Source organism: Takifugu flavidus, chromosome 6 (assembly GCF_003711565.1).
Source record: "Takifugu flavidus isolate HTHZ2018 chromosome 6, ASM371156v2, whole genome shotgun sequence".
NCBI lineage: Eukaryota > Metazoa > Chordata > Actinopteri > Tetraodontiformes > Tetraodontidae > Takifugu > Takifugu flavidus.
The window spans coordinates 12,729,752-12,748,893 of NC_079525.1; the positions used below are offsets into that span (position 1 = coordinate 12,729,752).

General features: G+C 45.2%; 4 protein-coding genes across 17 annotated transcripts; 3 read left to right on the plus strand and 1 right to left on the minus strand.

Annotated features, from left to right (window-relative positions):
* Positions 1–552: 552 nt before the first annotated feature.
* Positions 553–4,961, plus strand: tmc8 (transmembrane channel-like 8). Of its 3 annotated transcripts, none has more exons than XM_057036827.1 (16): positions 553–865; positions 1,241–1,466; positions 1,606–1,754; positions 1,863–1,991; positions 2,058–2,119; positions 2,196–2,335; positions 2,409–2,556; positions 2,800–2,964; positions 3,049–3,200; positions 3,268–3,337; positions 3,445–3,542; positions 3,619–3,805; positions 3,977–4,137; positions 4,230–4,358; positions 4,445–4,523; positions 4,607–4,961. In XM_057036827.1, exons 1-16 carry the CDS (start codon positions 823–825, stop codon positions 4,613–4,615), a joined length of 1,947 nt encoding a protein of 648 aa, XP_056892807.1. In that variant the 5' UTR covers positions 553–822; the 3' UTR covers positions 4,616–4,961. The 3 variants fall into 3 exon arrangements, with proteins under 3 accessions (XP_056892807.1, XP_056892806.1, XP_056892808.1); XM_057036826.1 differs by having other exon boundaries at positions 555–865; positions 4,602–4,961; XM_057036828.1 differs by lacking the exon at positions 1,241–1,466 and having other exon boundaries at positions 728–865; positions 4,602–4,961.
* A 45-nt stretch (positions 4,962–5,006) lies between these two features.
* Positions 5,007–8,266, plus strand: LOC130527972 (Fc receptor-like protein 5). Of its 3 annotated transcripts, XM_057036833.1 has the most exons (9): positions 5,008–5,163; positions 5,257–5,283; positions 5,439–5,708; positions 5,777–6,070; positions 6,186–6,458; positions 6,547–6,876; positions 7,288–7,341; positions 7,430–7,534; positions 7,621–8,266. In XM_057036833.1, exons 1-9 carry the CDS (start codon positions 5,124–5,126, stop codon positions 7,644–7,646), a joined length of 1,419 nt encoding a protein of 472 aa, XP_056892813.1. In that variant the 5' UTR covers positions 5,008–5,123; the 3' UTR covers positions 7,647–8,266. The 3 variants fall into 3 exon arrangements, with proteins under 3 accessions (XP_056892811.1, XP_056892813.1, XP_056892814.1); XM_057036831.1 differs by having other exon boundaries at positions 5,007–5,163; positions 7,288–7,534; XM_057036834.1 differs by lacking the exon at positions 7,288–7,341.
* A 152-nt stretch (positions 8,267–8,418) lies between these two features.
* syngr2b (synaptogyrin 2b) lies at positions 8,419–16,401 on the plus strand. 10 transcript variants are annotated; one of them, XR_008951160.1, is made up of 13 exons: positions 8,419–8,553; positions 8,631–8,660; positions 8,745–8,871; positions 8,948–9,123; positions 9,311–9,488; positions 9,713–9,816; positions 9,892–10,164; positions 10,244–10,549; positions 10,644–10,745; positions 10,902–10,938; positions 11,017–11,065; positions 11,136–11,201; positions 11,373–11,508. XR_008951160.1 is itself a non-coding variant. In XM_057036837.1 (13 exons), the coding sequence occupies exons 1-13, from the start codon at positions 8,523–8,525 to the stop codon at positions 11,391–11,393; spliced, it is 1,491 nt and encodes a 496-aa protein (XP_056892817.1). In that variant the 5' UTR covers positions 8,419–8,522; the 3' UTR covers positions 11,394–11,508. The 10 variants fall into 10 exon arrangements, 4 of the variants coding, with proteins under 4 accessions (XP_056892817.1, XP_056892818.1, XP_056892819.1 ...); XM_057036837.1 differs by having other exon boundaries at positions 10,902–10,929; XR_008951161.1 differs by lacking the exon at positions 10,902–10,938.
* On the minus strand, positions 16,044–19,137 carry tk1 (thymidine kinase 1, soluble). The gene is made up of 7 exons (XM_057036844.1): positions 18,933–19,137; positions 18,750–18,781; positions 18,188–18,301; positions 17,860–17,953; positions 17,669–17,758; positions 17,311–17,430; positions 16,044–17,013 (listed from the first exon to the last, which is right to left on the minus strand). Exons 1-7 carry the CDS (start codon positions 18,996–18,998, stop codon positions 16,834–16,836), a joined length of 696 nt encoding a protein of 231 aa, XP_056892824.1. The 5' UTR covers positions 18,999–19,137; the 3' UTR covers positions 16,044–16,833.
* Between the last annotated feature and the right edge of the window lie 5 nt (positions 19,138–19,142).

Here is a 19,142-nt window from a genome sequence, read left to right on the forward strand (position 1 = left end):
TAGATTCAGATGAGCTATTGACAAAACATGATCATTTAAAAAGAAAAAAAATCAGTGTTAAACAAATATTTGCATTTCTAGTTCATTTGTAAAATACATTTATTCATACCGAGGGCTTTGAATACAAATAATTACTTGCAGACAGAGTGTTTCAGTCAGTCAAAATCGTCGGACATTTGAACAGTCATATGGAAAACACCCATGCAAGAAAAGACGGACTGATCACTTTTCGTTGTAAATGGTGCAGAGCTAAATCCTCCGCTGACTTTGTGGTGTGAAAGAGCATTTCTCCACCACAACATGCATCTCAGACGTCGGTTTCAGAATGATGAAGTGCTTTCCAGTGCAAACCCGGCCTGACTGATCTTGTTGCACACAAAACCACCAGTTTGGTGCATAGACCATAAAGCCTCATAGCAGGACAGTCTGCAGTGTTCATTCCTGAGTGTGTGTGTGCGTGTGTGTGTCTGTGTGTCTCCTTCATGTTATGTTGTGGAATTGTTGATGGTATTTATGTCTCTGCATCCTGTCATGTGATTTCCTGTGAGCAATCAGCCAGAAACGGCCCCGTGTGGCCGATTCAACAGCTCTGCACCTCCAAGCTGAACGCATGAAAGGAGATTTCCAGCCCCCCTGCAGTTTATCCTCAGGTCTGTGCGGGGCTGAGTTCACAGGGGAGAGCTGTGACATTTTGAGACACGCCGCAGATGCTTTTTCAGCACTGAGGGTGCAGATGATCAGGCTGGGGTGCTGACTTGTGTTTTAATCAGGCCTGAAAAGACCGATGGTTGTTTTTGACAAGGAAGTGCAAGAGAGGAACAAATGGCGGGCCAAAACCCAGACAACATCAGAAGACTCTCCTCAGGTAACGGCAACTGATACAACAATGTATTGCCATTACATTTATTTAAAATAACTTTATTAGCCCTTTTGTTATCTAAAACCACTGATAATCTAATTCCCGGGGGAAGGGGAGCCAGAAAAACAACATGGTTTTTGCTCTAATCTAATCTAAACTGGTCACCCTTGGTTCACTTATTATATATTTATTTATTTTTGATTTACCCGAGAACTCGTGTAGAAATGTCTTTCGCAGCTCTAGACCATAATAGCTGTTTTTAGCTGAGTGCAATTTGTATACCTTTGGCTTTCATAAGTTGGCGGATTATAAGAAAACAAGCATGTAGATATTTACATGGAATAAACAATCTCGTGGGATTTGCTGTCACCCTCACGGCAGACGACGGCTCCCAGTCGTCATCGGACAGCGAATATGAGTACTACCACACGGATATATTTGAACTGCTGCCCAGCACCCAGGCCGTCCACTCCAGTCAGAACACACAGCCATTTCAGGAGGGGGGTCCCAAGCCAGGACAAACCCTGTCCAGACGGCTCAAAGACAAGGAGTCTGAGCAGCCACTCAAAAACATGGCGCTGTGCATTCAGGCCAAGAAAGAAGTCAGGTAGGAAAGAATGTTTCCTCTCCACTAACCAGCTTGTTATTAGATGAAAGAAATATGTTCAGATGTCATGATTCATTTTCCTGTTTGGCACCAGGAAAGGCTACTTCTGTATCATGTGTCATGTTTATGCTGCTACCAGGTACAGGAGGAATATGCAAATCAGCAACATTGGCTCCTGGGAGTCCTGGAGGCGAAGCCAAAGCACCAACAGGAGGAAAGTTTGGGCTCAGATAAGAGGAGCTTTAACAAACCTGTTGCCATGGCAGCGCACTCTCCATTCCATTAAAGGTATGAAATATGGAGAAAGGACTCAGACATTCTATTTTAACAGTGCTATTTCACCTCAACTGGATGATCCATTGTATGCATGATTTAACCCTGAATTTTGTCTTGCAGGCAGGTTCGGCATTGGTGTGAAGGCCTACTTTGTGTTTCTCAGATATCTGGTTTACTTGAACTTACTTCACTGCGCTCTGATTGGCGGTTTCATCCTTGTGCCCGCTATATTTTATGGCAACAATAAAGGTGAGCCAGTCAGAACAGACGAATTATCCACAAGCTAAACGCAGATAACTGAACTCCTTTGTGCAGTTCTGTCAGAAACATTGGCGTTTGGAGACAACGACTCCCTTCTGGATTTCCTGCAGGGCTCAGTGAGTGTTTCTGCATGCAATGTATGTTTTTTAAACACTCTACAATGCAATTTTAACTCCTCTGTGCCCCCTGCAGGGCTACCTGGAACGTTCCCCAGTTTTCCTTGGGTTTTATGCTCAGGCATATTCTCTGGATTCGTGCATGATCGTGCCTCTGCTGTATTTGGGAGGAATTCTCAGCATCCTCCTGCTCAGCCTTATCTTGGTGGTCCACAGGTACGTCGGGTTACACCAGCACGAGCTGCACAAGTTGGTTTTCAAGCTGCTCATCTGAAACCTTCTGTGACAGGACGGTCGTTGGCTACAAGCACACCTGGATGCTCAGGAAACGTTACAGTATGAATGTGAGCTATAAAATCTTTTGTGGTTGGGACTTCACCATCCAGGATCCCGTTTCTGCTTCTCTCAAACAGAGCTGCATCAGAAACGACCTCAAGGTAAATTTAGCTGACGAATCGCAGTTTTAAATTGAAGCCAAACCGACCAGATCAGGGAAACTCGCTGGAATTTCCAACCTTTCTTAAAAAACAAAGCACCAGGAAAATATGCAAATACCATATGTGACCTTTAACCTGCGATTTAGAAGCTTTAGTGGATAATTTCAACTATTAATTTTCCCATTTTTCGTTCCATCCGCGTTGTGTTTGAGTTCTCCCGTATTTTTCTCTGATGGAGCTCAGCTGCTCCTGGAGGAGCAGAGGTTCTCCATGCAGGTGGCTCAGAGGAAGCTGGGACAAAAGGTGCGGCTTTACCTGCTGAGGTTTATTCTCAATGTGTTCGTCCTGAGTCTGCTGGGCGGAGCCTTCTACCTCATCTATTTTGCGATCCGTGTTAGGGTCGATAGGGTGAGTCAGTGAATTTGCATTCTTGACCAAAGTGTTTCTTAATTTTAACCTCTCATTTCCGGATCCTGGGTCGGTTTCTTTTAGAGCAAGTACCACTGGGTGATCAGTCTGGTTGTTGAGTACCTCCCCCCCATCACCATCACCTTTGTCAATCTGCTCCTGCCGCACATATTCCGTAAGATCTCATCGTTTGAAGACTACTCCTTCACCATGCAGGTCAATGCTACGCTGTTGAGGTAAGATCCATGGATATGAAGACAAGAGCAGCACAAATGTTTGCCATTTACGCTGAGTCTCCTTCAGGAGTATCTTTCTGAAGCTGGCCTCGCTCGGCATCTATTTATTCTTCATCTTCACTCCAGATGGTCCAAGTGTAAGTCAGGAGTTCTCGGTTTGGTGGTGGTGGTGGTGGTGGTGGTGGGGTGGTGGTGGTGGGGGGGGGCTAAGCTGGGCTGCACTCATGGTCTGCTGCTTTTTCAGTGCAGGGAGAAAGATTTGGGTAAAGAGATGTACAAACTGAGCGTCTTCAACTTCCTCGCCATGTTCTGCAATGCTTTTCTGTTCAACTTCCCCAGGAAGTGAGTTTTTCAAAATAAGAACTTCAAACTAACATCAAAGTTCAACTATAGGAAAATTTACACACTTTTCTGCCAGGTTATTGCAGGAATCCTGCCCGTCCTCCCTGCTTGCCCGGTTGTGTGGCAAACAGCGCTTCCTGATCCCGTTCAACATCTTAGATCTGGTGTATGGTCAAACGGTGTCATGGATGGGGGTGTACTACTGCCCCCTGCTGCCTCTGATTGGAACTATCACGCTGGTAGCCACATTCTACATCAAAAAGGTAAGGGAAATATAGAGTCTATATATATCATAAACAAATAAAATGACAGCATTTGTTTGTCCATATAATATAAGGCGATTGACCTGTGTCAACTCCAGGCCTAGCAGCCAGTTAGCTTCCACAGGAATGTGCTGTCACATTTGCCAGCGGTGTGGTCCTCTCTCTCTTCAGTTCACAGTCCTGAGGTGCTGCGTGCCAGAGCAGAGGATGTTTCGAGCCTCCAACTCCTCCGTTTTGTTTCACTTCATGCTGCTGCTGGGTCTCACCATGGCTGCAGTCACACTGGGCTTCTACTTATACCTGGAAGCACCAGGAAACCAAGACATAAATTGGTATTATTATTATTATTATATTTTCCACATAGGTTGCAGTTAAACACCGTAGCTGGAGTGCTTATAGTTTGTTCCTCCTGTTCCCGCTGCAGCTCCAAAAACAACGAAACGATGTTTACTATCGTGGAAAAGTGCGTGGCCAGTCTCCCCAACCAACAACAGAAGATTCTGAGATACTTCACCTCGGAGGCCTTTGCGCTGCCTCTCCTGCTGGCTGAGATGTAAGTGTTCAAATTCAAGTTACCATCACTGGAAACAAGCGGCTCCGGTGTTCACGAGTTCATCATGTGATTGGCACCTGTTTCAGTGTACTTTTGACGTCCTACGTGTCTCGGGGACGAGCCAATCAGAAGACCATCGAGAGACTGAAAGACATGCTGGTTATGGTGAGACAGATCCTACCGACCAGCAGATCTGATCGTTGTGTGTATTCCCTTTAAGAGTTTACTCCTTTTCTCCAACAGAGCAGCTCAGATAAGCGTTTCCTGGTGAATCAGCACGCCACCATTGTCAAACAATGATTCGACGCCCCTACAATCCTGGAAAGGACTCGCTTGGCATTGAATTTTACAAGGAAACATAAATATTCTGTAACCGAAGTGTCATTTTGTTGTTTTTTTTTAAAAAAAATTCTGTTTGGAGCTTTGCTTTTCATCAGTTATTTTTGAAGCCTCGTAATAAGAATTGCACTTTAATATACCCTGCCAGTGTTACCTGACAATAACGATAATGAATTCAGTGTTCAGCTATTTAGAAAATAAGTCTTGCTTGCAAATATGATGTTTTTCCAACCTGCTCAACTTCATTAAAGTCAGTAAGCTCAATTTGTCTCAGCCTGCGTTAAAACAACACCAAAAGTGAAGCGCAGTGTGTTATCTGTTGGTAACACATGTGTGACACCCCCACAGTTTACGTGCACAGACCCACACATGCACAAACTGGACGAAACGGGGAAACAATGTTAGAGACAAATAGCGATCACGGTTATGAAGCATCTACAGACTCCGCACTTGGCGCCAATTTTGGGTATGTACGGTTATTTTCGTTATTTAAGTTATTAATGTACCGTAAAGAAATAGTTCAGTTGTCTAATCATGTGACCGTGTTGATGATTTTCAGCTGCAGCCTGTTTGTTCCTCAAAACAAGTAAGGTTCCTATTTTGTTTGAATCCCGTATTCCAAAGACATAGTTTCTAATTTTTATTCTTATTTTTTTCTGCTTCTTCCCCATAATTTTACTCTAATCTGCTCATACTCGCATGGGCAAATATCAAAACTGTCAATATTTTGTTTTTCATTAGTCTCCCCTCAACCGGTGCTGACGGGCCCTGACCTGGCTTACATCGGCTCCCGTGTGACGTTCTGGTGCCATTGGCCTGACTCTTCTCCACCGATCCTCTACGAGCTAATGATGGACGGGATCCCAGTCGGGATGGACAGGGTTTACGAAGGGAACCAGTCAGTGCCATTCGTCCTGAGAGTCACTGCCAAGTCGGAGGGGTCGTACCTCTGCAAGGCGTCGGGAAAAACGCACACAGGACTCAGCAACAGCATCCAGCTGAGCGTCGTCAGTGAGTGCAATTATCTTCCCACAACTTCAGACAGTCTCTCCAAACCTTACCTTTTTCCACCATTCCAGCGCCACCGTCAAACACCAGAGTGTTTTCCGAACCCTTCCCGCCCGTGGCGTACGAGGGGTCACGCGTCGTGCTGAGCTGCAACACCGCCCGGGGCTCGCACCTGTCCTACACCTGGTTTTTCAACAGGCGTGAGGTGACCTGGAATTCTTCCTTCGCCAAAGCCAGCGGGAACAATCTCACCATGGAGAAGGTGACGTTACAGGACGCTGGGACCTATTCTTGCATGGCTTGGTCCAGGGTACAAAACACCGAGAGGGTTTCCAGCAGCACAGAGGTCCTATTGACTGTTAAAGGTGTGTGTGTGTGTGTGTGTGTGTGTGTGTGACCAAATCTATCCAACAGAACGATAAGTGTGTTTGCTGTGTCTCTGTAATGCTCCACCTTTGCCCTTTGTTGTCTTTCTTTCAGTCCGAGTTTCCAAACCGAGGATTTCTTTCTCCATTTCCAAAGAGGGCAATGATTACCTGGGTAATGTAACCTGCTGGTCCTCTAAAGGGACCCCCCCGGTCAACTTCTCCCTTACATTAGATGGCAGGGAATTCGGTCGTTCCACAGCGACCGACTCCCTCACCGCCTGGTTCCCCGTCACCATGGCGCCAGAGCTGGATATGGGGATGGCTCAGTGTCGGGCCACTAACCCGGTGCAGGATCTTGTGAGCGAGCCTGTCACGCTGGTCGTGGGTACGAGCGCACGGGCTTTTCTCTGTGGCTGTCTGTTCTTCTCAGTTGACAGTCTTTCTCTCTGCCCCCCCCCACCCCGTCGGTGCAGTCCCAGTCGGGGGCGATGTGATTGTGGAGGTGGATTATCTCTACGGAGTGGATTCCAAACTGGCGGCGGCCCGGCTGAGCTGTCGCATCGGCAGGGGGACTTTCCCTCATGTGTCCTGGCTGCTGAATGCTTCCGTCCTCTCTGAGACACCCGTGGACCCTCACGGACAGCCGCTCCTGTCTCGCTATGGCCTCGCAGACAGTGGGAGAACGCTGTTTCTGACCGGTCTGGGCCCAGAGGAGTCTGGGTATTACCGCTGCCGAGCCAGGGACAGCTATGATGGCTCCGGGCCCTGGGTGGAGAGCGAAGCCGTGTTGGTTAAAGTCACAGGTGACCAAATAAACGGTGTAATAAAAGTGATCTTAAAGCAGGAGACATTTTTACAGTAAACTATCCAACTTCAGGACATTACAGGAAACCAGTAATTCCAATGTTCCTTTATTTCTAGTACAATAAATCATGGAAAAGACACCCAATAATGTATTTTATGTTATGCAGAGTCCCATAGTTACAGAACCAGGGTTATTTTGGACTTGAGCGTAAGGAACTTTCAACCGCCCTCAAGTAATTTAGACATTTAGATTATGTTTAATCAACAGAGGCTTCTGATATTGAACATAATTGCTCAGTATCATGTGTCATTATTGACCTCATTTGTTCACCTCAGCTTGCTAATTATTCTAATCAAGACTCCTTTCCTTTTTTATAAATGCTCTTTAACACATGACACTGCGTACTCAGACAAGGCCCTTAACTCTTCGCCTGCAGCAGTGTCGCCCGTTGACACACCACCAAGTAAACGGCACATATTCCATTTTGAAGTGCTTTACAGGCTGCCGGGACAGTATGTTGTTCTTTACTGGCCTTGTCCCTTCTATTCCAGAGTTTCCCATCACTACCATAGAGAGCATTACTATCGCGTTCTGCCTCCTCCTCCTTCTGTCTCTGGTGCTAAGTGTCTTCTGCCTGTGCAAGATGTACCTTCAAGGTGTGTGTGTGACATCAACAGACTGGATGTGTTACCGTTATAAAAGCTGTTGTGACATTAAATGTTTGCTTCTTCCTCTTTCACAGCTCACAGCCACAGTGCTTCAGAGTAAGATTTCTCCTTCTCAGCCAGCGATGTCCAAAAATAAATCCTCAGTAATAACATCCTAACAAGGCTATATTGATGACTGTGGAACGTTTACTGCACCCTGCCACCCTCTGGTCACATTGTGTACTACAACATCAACACAATTTACATGTATTGATACACAACTCTACAACAGCAGCCGATTATATGTCACTTTAAGCAGGAATAGCTCAGTATCAGGAATGCAATGTAATTTGTAATTACCTATTTAACCTTGTATTTAAGCTGCATTATTGAAACCTAGAGGCAATCAAATAATTTGTTGTGCTTTTTCATTTGAGTGAAACATGTCAAGGAAATCCTCATGGTAACTAAAACCAGCTCATCCAAAGACACACATATTGTGTTCATTGTCACCAAGAGAACTTTTGTAGTATCCAGAAGGAAAGGGGAAACTAGTAGCTTCATATTTTAACATATGTAGCTGAGCACAATTGATCTCCTGTATCTCTCAGACTGTGTTTGATGTGGAAGGACGCATGTTGTCTCACAGATGTCGGCACGATACGGGAAGAAGTTGATTTTCCAGTAAATGTAGACTGTCACATCGTTTATTGCAAATAAATTTTTGTGATTTCACTGGAACTTGCGTCTTGGCTTTAATTGCTCGAAGTTCTTCGATACGATTACGAGGGTTTTTCATTGCTGAAATTATGTAAACATTGCATAAACGGAGGGTTTGGCCAGGGAAGGGGAACATTGCGTGCGTTATCTACACTCTGCACATTTCATTGGTCTGATTAGTTCGCAGCTTCACTTTAAACCGTCAGAACTTCCCCAGCAGACTCCGGAGCTAAGTGAGGAGACACTGCTGAAGAAAGGAGAGCTGGGTTCTGCAGCAATGTTGACGTTTCTGTTTGCAGCCACGCTGGGTAAGTCACTGGGCCCGACCTCCTGTACACTTTTACAAGGAGACCCTCTGATCAGCTGGTTTTGTCTACATCTGTAGGTTTGTGCTACTGCAGCAGTGACAATAGCAGTAAGTATGTGGCCCGGGTTGGTGCATGGGCAGACTTTTGATTAAAGTTTAGCGTGTGAGTCTGTCATATTTTTGCTGTTGCAGCTGAGGTCATTCTAGACCGTCCAAGACTGTCCGGACCGTCTGAGGCTTTGGATGGAACTGTTATCACGATTGAGTGTGCTCTGCCCAGCTACCCGAGGAATCAAACCATTTTGCTGCAGTTATACAAGTGAGGACTTCTTTACATTAAATGCAACCTAGGCCATAAACAAAGGAAATTTGGGTTGACTGACCCTCTTCCGCAGGGAGGGAAACCACGACAAGCTGCTGGGCGAATTCTCTGTCCTCCATAAAGGAAATGCATCGATCCCCATCTTTGTCAGGCCTAAACACGAGGGCAACCTGGAGTGCGTGGCTAAAGCACAGGGCAACCCAAACATAAGACCTACCGTCAGCAACTCACACTATCTGAGGGTCATCGGTGGGTCTATATCTATATCATCTATATCTATGATCCATCTGTCTGAAAACGAGTGGCTGCGCTTTTTCATTTAAAAATTTCTCATTAAATCTTCAGTAAAGTCAAATACCAACTATCACCAGTACAGCGTAAGAGCAGCGCCTAATGAATGACTGAGAACTTCTGATTTGTACCGCCGTTCCCGCAGAACCAGTGTCCGGTGTCAAGATCGACATTGTCTCGGACGCGACCGAATTCTTCGAGGGGGCCAAGCTGGAGCTTCTCTGCCAACATTCGGTTGGAAGTCAAGTCTCCTTCGAATGGCTGCTGAACAGTCAGCCTGTCTCCCGTTCTCGGTACCGCGATGCCCACCTCGTTATCAACAGGTAAACTTTTTTGGACTTTACAAACTGTCTCCATCATCAAGGTCAATGGCAACGGAACCCTTCTTTGGTTCCCAGAGAACGTTGACCCACATGGTGCTGAGATCGGTTGAAGAGGTGCTTTTGAGACGCTTTCTCAAATTGTGCTTTTATACACAAACATAGACAAATGAAAACAAAAAGGACCTCTTGATTCAAAGCTACATATCGGCTCTCCTTATTCTCAGAACATCCCCTGAAGACAGCGGCTCCTACACGTGTGTCGCTACCAACAACTTCAACAAAACACAGGTCTTCAGTGCAAACAGCTCCGTGTCCATCACAGTCAAAGGTTGGCCGCCCACAAACGCTCTCGTTCAGGCTTTTCAAGACCTTTTCTCACGTTTTCTTCATCGACTCTCTTTAGAGTTGGTGTCGAATCCTGAAATCTCCTTCGAGGTCATAAAGGAGGACTCCCACAGCTATTCAGCCGCTGTCACCTGTCGGTCGGCCAAAGGGACGCCGCCTGTCACCTTTTCACTCTACAACAGGACGCAACTGCTGACCAACACGACAACTGAGGACGGAGAGGCCACATTAATGCTCCCCCTAGTTCTGGGCGTGAACGCGGACTGGCTCCAGTGTCGGGCAAACAACGGAGACCGGACTGTATACAGCCAATGGATTCCTATAGAAGTCGGTATGAACGTCTCAGGAACACACCGAATTGAAAATGTGCTTGTTGGCTTCTGCTTTACCATCCATAATGTCTCCAACAGTCCCAGTCAGCGGCCCCGTGACCATGACTTATGATTATGACGTGGGAGAGAACTACGCAGTGATTGGCCTGAAGTTCTACTGCAAGGCAGCAGCAGGTTCTCAGCCACAGTACCGGTGGTTCCTCAACGAAACCCTCCTGAATGACAGCGGAAGCTTCTACTACGTGGTGAACCGGCCGCCGGAACAGTCCATCCTCCTGTTGTCTGTCGGGAGGAGAAGCGCCGGGACGTACCGCTGTGAGGTGCGTGACAGCTTCGACGACTCCAGCGCCATCAGCAGCAAAAGGCTGTTCGTGAGTAAAGAAGGTACAGGCGAACTGCTCCCTCCGATGGACTGGAGGTAGGCGCTTGCCGCAGGTGACAGCGGGGGTTGATCGCCACCACTTTCCTGCTTCTGCAGTGCTGAATCGACTCCCGGTGGTGGTGGTGGCGGCGGTCTTTGGAGCCTTCGCCGTCCTGGTCGTGATGGTGTCGGCATGCTGTTGTTTCGTAATGATGTTCAGTGAGTAAATCCAGTTTTCGACTGTTGCGTCCGTGTCCAGCACCCCGTGTATCCCTGGCAAAAGCCTCTTTTAATTCCCACCCCACCATCATTTCTGGCCTGACCTCTGACCTTTTCACTGTGAGGATAAATCATTGCTTTTGTTTTATTTTTGAGGGAGGAGAGAGTGTGGGATCAAGCCCAGGTGAGACAGGTCTGAGAGACTGAATGGAACCAAAAATGAAAAGGCAATCTTTTGAAATATTTGTGAAACTGTCATTTTTCACCTCAGGCCTGACCTGGAGATGATCACAACGGTGCCTAGTTGTGAGGATGAGCTGGTTAGTTGAGCTTAGAGGGTGGGAAATTGCATGTTAAACCCACATATTTAAAGAACCGTCCTCCCTCCAGGATTTGTCAGACTTCGGTGAGGATTATGACCTGATAAACGCTGCCAGAGATGCCGAATTTGATCAGGTGAGACAAACTAAAAAGTGGAGTTATTGCGAAATAATCACCACAGGTGTATTTTTCTTGACCTGAAATTATTGGACTAAAATATTCTAATCATGAGAGATCATTAACCTATTCAACAAAGCAATTACAAAGCACTTATAGAGCATATAATATCTTTTGGATATCCTTTAGGAAGAATCCTTTGGAAGCTGAAGGAGGTGCGGAGTGATGAAGGTTGTACGTGCCAATGAAATTGGTACTCAATTGTGCTCAAATAAAATATCTGCATAAACTGCATGTCTTGGAAATAAACGAAATGGGAAAAAGAGTGGCGTCTTTTATAGTTCACGCTGGCTCCTTAACCCTGAACTCCGCCCCCGTGACGCGCACAAGCGCAACTCTGGAGACTTCCAGGATTTGCACGTCGTCGACAGCAGCAGCTGCCCGGTGGTGACTGGCTGTAGCGTTGGTTCAGGTTATCTGGAGCTCGCAACCAGTCCTGCCAGCGCGGATCGGGTGCGCACGGAGGAGGAAAACGGCGGAAATATGCAGGAGACGGACGGCGCAAGTGCGTTCGGCGCTTCGCTCGCCGGACGAGGCTTCGATTTCCACAAGTTTGCCCGACAGCCGCAAACCATCGTGCGTTTTTTCAGCTGGGTGAGTGCCTGCCGTACAAAGGTTGAACGCTGGAGTCGGTTATCAGTGTGATCTGGGAGCAGGTGCGCCCGGAAACTTCCTGTTTGGGAGCGGAGGGCTTGTTAGGACCAGGCAGCTCCTCCGCGTCCCTCTCGGGCGCAAACGCCGCCTTTGGCCGCGGCAGGACAGCAACTCCCTGACGGCGCAGTCGTTGTCATGGTAGTCACAGGCAAAACTGTCAATCAAAGGAACTCTTCTGAAAGCAACAGGCGGACTAAACTGGAGTGAACTGGGCGATCTCATTCGCCAAAGTGCAACCTGCAAGGAAGCTGCTGCAACATAAAATTGTGCAGTTTGACAAACTCCCATCATGGCCTTCGTTGGTCGGCCGATGTGATGCAAATGTTGAGCTTGGGATAGTTCTGTCCTGCAGGCAGCACTGGTGTTGATAGCCAAGCACCGAACCTCGACCAAACGGGTTAGACAATAGATTATATTGTTCAGTGGACTCATTATGGGACGTGGGCGCGCACGCGAAAGAGTGAACGCTTGTTAGTGTGATAAGATAAAATTTCAGTCCTTGTTGGAGTGGGGGTGGGGGTGGGGACGGGGGCTATGGATACCTCGTCATCTATTTTGTCCCTGCATGGTCAGTATGGTAGATGCGTGCGGGTTAAAAGTCACCATCGGTGGTCACCAGGGGCTGAGGCGGAGGTAAACTGATATTTTCTATGCCTCATGAACACGCACGCGCACACATTCTCGGTGCAGCTGTGCTGAAATTATTCCACGGTCACACGGGTAAGATCACCGTGGATCTTGGATCATTCGGCACCGATTGCGCAAGAGTCAACTGTTCATTCTCGGAAGTGCCTACAAGTCCAATGATGCAGCGCGCCCCCTGAAAGAAGGAAAAGCTGTTGCTTTTGATCCTTTAAGTGTAAAATCCTATACCTTCATGTTAAAACGACACCATGTCTGACTAAATCCTGTGATCCAATAAAATTGTGCTATGTTCCTGTTGAGTGATGAGCAACAATATACACCCACATTTTAGGTCCGTGGATGTGTTTTTGACCATTGCCACTCAACACACTTCTATCTGGTCATTCCTGTAGAAAAGAGTATGCATCTGGACCTCCCACAACCAAACTCTACCTATATATGTATATATATATAAGTTTAAAGCCCTTGTTTTGTCTCTCCCACTCCCTGTCTCCCTCTGTTTTATTTTCTTCCAATTTAAAATAGCCCCTGTGTCCTCCCACCAGATCTCATTGCGCACATTGTTAGAGACGGTAGCATCGCCACAGTCACATGCCAGCGAGCTGCATACAGAACAAGGTCACATGGTTAAAAGGGTAATCAGAGCCAATCGGAAGAGTTTACTGGAAACACTGCGAACAAGCTTCAGACTATTTTAAAAACACAAGATGCCACAATGTTATGTGTAATCAGTGGTTTTGGCCGACTGGCCGGATAATAGCGGCGGAGTTGATGATCTTGTGACTCCCTTGAAGTTTCTTGTCACATCAGATTAATTATATTATTCTCTGCTGTAAAGGTTGCTTTCAGTGGACACAACCCAAACCTGTTTGCTGATGTTGCCACAAGCAGGCTGCTTTCATTTTTCCTTTTTCGCTTATGTGAATTATTTATTAAAGCATTATTGTTGTTCAGTTTGAATGTGGATAAAAACATCTGGGTTTAGAAGCTTTTTTTTTGAATGGAATGGGAGTATTATATATTTATAGTGTATTTTCTCTGTCTATGTGGTTCCATGCTGCCTGAATGACAGTCAATCAGTCTCCAGACCCCTCTTAGCTATGTAAAGCATGCAGTTAATGGTTAAAGTTCCCCCCTTGTCGTCTGTTTTAACGCAGTTGTTTTCCATGGTGGTGTTCGCCTGCATCGCCACCGAGGGATACGTCAACTCTCCATACAGCCCAGAACCAAAGTGCATCTTTAACCAGAACGACTCTGCGTGCCACTACGCTGTCGGCATCGGGGTGATCGGCTTCCTGGCCTGCGTGGCCTTCTTGCTTTTAGATGTTTACCTGCCTTTTGTAAACAATGAACAGCAAAAGAAGTATGCCATCATGGCGGACCTGGGATTCTCAGGTGAGCCGGAGCATTAGACACACACACGTGCGCGCGCACGCATGTACACACACAGCCGGCAGGGAAATACCTTCCACTCCTGATCAGTGAGCTCCTGTGTTTAGCACTGTTTGCTTAAAATGCACAAACATTTGCTGACAACCAATTGAGAGCATATGTGCACGTGTAAAGGCTTTTTTACTAGGAAGGGGCCAGGGAAAGTTGATAAATTAGCATATCAAGGCACACATTTACACCCATTGTCAGCTCTACGTGATATAGTTGATACAGGAGGAAAGCTTCCTATTCATTTTCCTCGCTGCTTTTTATCCGTTTGCATGTTTATTCGCGGGGGTTTGAGGTTGAGGTCTTCATGAAGTGAAAACACGGATATCGGCGTCTGGTGTTTGTGCATCTGTGTTCCTGTGTGCTTCCTAGGGGTGTGGGCCTTCCTGTGGTTTGTGTGCTTCTGCCTGTTGGCCAATCAGTGGAGTAACACCCAGGACACCAGAGGGATCCCCATAGATGCCGCGCGCGCCACTGTGGCGTTCTCATTCTTCTCTATCGCCACCTGGGTGAGGATCTTACCTTTTTGTACTTTACTCACCACCTTTATGGCTAAAAAAACACCCGTAAAGGTAGATTAAACGCGCCCATGCAAACAGGTAAAAGTGAGTAAAGGACTCATTAGTCAGAAAGCAGTGATGTTTATGGGGGATATTTAAGGATACATTATACAAAGGCAGATATTGCTGCCTGTTCATGCTGCATCTGATGTACTGTGTAGTAAATATACGCCTGTTAACACTCAAAACAGCGACACGCAAACGGCCGACACCAACTGTGAACACCATCGCAGGTGTGAAGAGGAACACACAGAACTGTAATAATACTTGTTTCAAAAACACACAAAACTGTATTATTACTCATCTTAATTATGCGCCTCTTAACTCTCATTTGGGTTCAAGTAAATGCAGCTTTTTTTATTCATGCTAAAGAAATATAACAAGACTATAATAATGTCTTTTTTTAATCTCAATAATGAATTGACAGTTGGTTGTTTTCTATAATATTCACAGGGGATCCTGACCTATTTTGCCGTGGGTCGTTTTCGCCGTGGAGATCGCGGAGCCACCATCCCCACCTACGTGGAGCCGCCGCCAGACCTCCACACCCCCTACCCTCCTACCTACGCCCCCACGACTTACACGCCTCCCGCCTACACAGCCTATCCCAGCAGCGTGTCCGACCAGCAGCCTCCCTTCACCTCTGTCCCTCAGCCACAAGGAGACACCAGCTACCAGCCACCCAACTACTGACCCCTGGGGGTGTCTTCCCTCACGTCTTTGGTGATAATGTGATTCTAATTGCACTGCACAGGCCCTCCACCATCTCATTCTGCTGTGCTTTTACTCTGGATTCACCACTTCTTCGGGTGTTTGCCAACTAAGCGCCGCACCTGCAGGAACACTTCGGTTTACAGGAAGAGAGGCCGGTCCGGTTGCTGAGGCCAGCACGGGCGATTGGGTAATATGCCACTTTTACCTCAACCTGAAGGCGAGAGCTTGTTTGAGTGAACCCAGGAGGTCAAAGGTTACGTAATGGGATAGCTCCAGTTAGGGAGGGACCAACGCTGATTGTGGTTCACGCTGCAAAGCTGCCATCTTAATTGTTGTATGTGCCTCATTTTTTTTTCATACGGTGCCTTTATCTTGATAAACACTTTAGGGGAGTATAAAACACTGGAAATCTTTCGATTTTAAAGATGCGTGCTCTTTATGCAATTACATGGCTTAAATATGAGCATAACATTTGCTCTAACATAGTCTTGCAGTCTTTCTATTGTTGTAAAGTGGCTTTTCTACCCTCATGTTTTTGAATACCTGAAAGAAATCAAACAACAGCCTTTGCTGATCTAATTTCCATGACAAAATTAACAAAACTGAGGAGTCTGACACTAGCTCAGTAGGTGACCGGAGGGTGGAGAAAGCAGATACTCGCGTCGAGCTGAACAGGTTTAACGCACCGTGTACGGCAACTAACTGAAATAACTTGTAACTTAATAACAGCACTTCCTCTTCAAAGTGCCAAACATTTTTTTAATCCAGTAGTTAAAAAAAAAAAAAAAAACTGTGAAAACTGAGTTTTAGCAGCTTCATTTACCAACAGTCTACTGACAGCATGAATGCTAACAGCCTCCAGAAAGCAATGGTAAAGAAAATTCCATTTATATAAGATTATTAATGTGTTCTGAATGAAAGTGAAACAGTAACTTTACAATTTGGATGTGGCTTTTATAAATGACAAGCTAATATTTGGGTGAACTTTGTCTTGATCAACAGAAGTGATTCATTTAAAATGTCTGAATCTTGGCAGTCTTGTTTGCAAAAAAACTTATTTTACCATTCTGTTCAGGACAAAACCAAAGGGCAGATTATGCAGGACTTCTTAAACAATAAAATAATTTACTGGAAGTTCAAAGTTATGAATACTGTTGCATTCGTCTGTAGTAAGTTTAATATAGAAAGGATAGTTTTTCCATTCCTGCCTGCCAGCACACACACGAAACATACCCAGATCCAGAAAGGTTATTTTGGGCCTCTGTAGCACCAGTGTTGGATTACATATCATTTAGAGCAGTTAAAATCTTAGAAGCGATTCAAGTGCAAGGAAATCTTTTCCATTAAGCTCTACAAGGAGTGAAATAGTCAGATTTGTTCCCATTTTAAATGAGTTATATTCATTTTTTAACCCAAAAATAAATTATAACATGAGCAGCTAAGGCTCCTTTATATGGAGTTATGCCTATAGCATTAGTAATGATCGACTCATTTTTCAGGAATACCAAGACTCCAAATCAAGTAAATACAAATTCAAATACAATAATAATACACAAACAATATTAAAGTGAATCTTTTCAGAGGATGACACTGGAGAAAAGCTTCCTGGGAACAGCAGAGTCCTTTAGTTTTTCAAGGTGATCGTGTGGTGGGGTTTCATCGCTACAGGGAGACCTGTTCTCCTTGTCGTCCATCAGATCTCCGTAACATTTCCTGCACACCGCCTGATACTTGTCTGCTCCACCGATCACTTCCACCTGCGGCACAAAGATTATTGACCTGTTATACAACTCTGATGAAATGGAAAGGGGGTTCTCCAAACTGCCTCGGTGATTTATCGGACTCTGCCGGTGTTGGAAAGTGCTGCCGAGGGCTTTTAATGGTCATCAGTGTTGGAGTTTTTACTGGAAGAAGTCTAAAATCTCAGGAGAAATTTTCTGTTCCAAAGGAAATTGTAGTGTGAAGACTAAAACAGTAATATGACAGAGGCCAATAATTTGACTTAGGTGAGGAGCAGTCAGCTCAGCCAGGGGTGCTTTATTTTGCCTCCTCACCTCCTTCTCTGCTCCGATCCTCTTGGTGTAGGCAGCTTCTTTAAAACACTGCATGCAGACTGCGTTGAGCTTTACCACGCTCTCTGCAAGCGGGACGAGGTTCAGGATGCTTCCAAATGGCTGCAAGAATGCAACACCAGAATGAGTAATAATTGGATTAGCAATACAGAACGGATGCATTATGTTGTGGAATAAAAGCACAATGAATGGTCATTTATAGTGAAACTCATGCAGTTTATTCAGCCTTTTAAAAATGTGTCTTGTGGTGCACATTCTGTTCTATGTAAAACAGTACTGTCTGGCCCTGCAGGACACACTGTGTCTCCATTAGCAGGTCAAGGTACACAAGAAATATCACCTTTCTCTGGAAGGTTCCATCCAAAGCAGCTACAATGATCGTCTTTCCCAAATTGGCCATCTCCTCACAAAACTCCACGATGTCTGGAAACTACAAAAAAAAAAAAAAAATTCTGCAGCTTTAGTTTAATGAAACACAATGTCTGAGATTAACACCATCTGGATAAGAGCAGCGTCCAAAAATATACTCACAAACTGTCCTTCGTCAACTCCAATGACACAGACTTGCAACGCCTGAGAGTGCACATCTCCAAGGCGATTGGCTGGAACAGCCTCCATTGTATTCCTGAAAAATCAATAGGAAATAAAGTAATGATGCATTGATAGTGCATCATTGGATGTAAAATACTTAACCAAAGCATTCTGCACGTTGATGAACAGTTTATCACCACCAGGTTTTAGAGAAAGGTATCAAAGACTGTCACTGTTGTATTACATTTGATAAATCTTATGCCAACTAATCGGTACAATTGATCCTACAGGGAAATTGCAGAGATACTGAGCAAAACCTGAGACATACTTGTCATGTGTGGCCATGCCGCTGTCAGAATAACGCGTGTCCTTGGCATATTTGATCACCAAGCATTTGTACTGGGCCAGCTGGAAACGACGCACTCTTCGCATTAACTCTGTGCTGTAACAGGAAGAATAAGTTGACATTAATCCACCCCAAATTCTATACATCATATTAGTAAAAAAAAAAAAAAGAAAAAAGAAGTGAATCAAGCAGAAATATTGTCACAAGTTTTTCTCTCCATACATCATTTAATTTGTCATGGTCAGAGTGACATCAAAAGAACACTGCAAATACATTTATATATATTGCAATATGTTTGTTGACCTCAGATGTCAATATTAAACTTAAATATAGTTGACTTAATATATAGTTAGCTCCAACATGTCACTATAGTAGACACATACTGCAAACAGCAATGATTCAATTTGGCGGGCTGACAACGACTTGGCGCAATTTGACAAGAAAAAGGCAAATTTTGGAGAGAATAAGTTTCGGAAAATAATTGAATAACGTTACTTCACATGCACTCGACCCTGCTGTTTGCAATTTAGAATAAATAGCTCACCTTTTACCGGAAAACATCGGTCCAAATATGACCTGTGAAAAAAAAACGTGCAGGACTGTTACACGCATAACATACTTGTGAAATATTTTAACATGTCTTAGCTTGTGAATGAAGACATTTATTAGTCGTATATATATAACATTAAGCAAAGGAAATGTTTCTTCTGCAGGTGGAGGTACGAACCTGAATCTGTCCCCGTGCGTTTTTCGGTGAATTTGGAAGAATCTTTGAAAATCCGCCTAATTCCATTTTATGCAGTCGCGCTTGAATTTGAGCGAGCTTAAAAAACGCGGAATAAAATCCGATAAAAGGAGACTAAGGGACGACTCAACCTTTCTGCGGGACTAAAATTAAATGTGCGCGCCACTTCGAGTCCCGGTAGTTTTTTTCTCG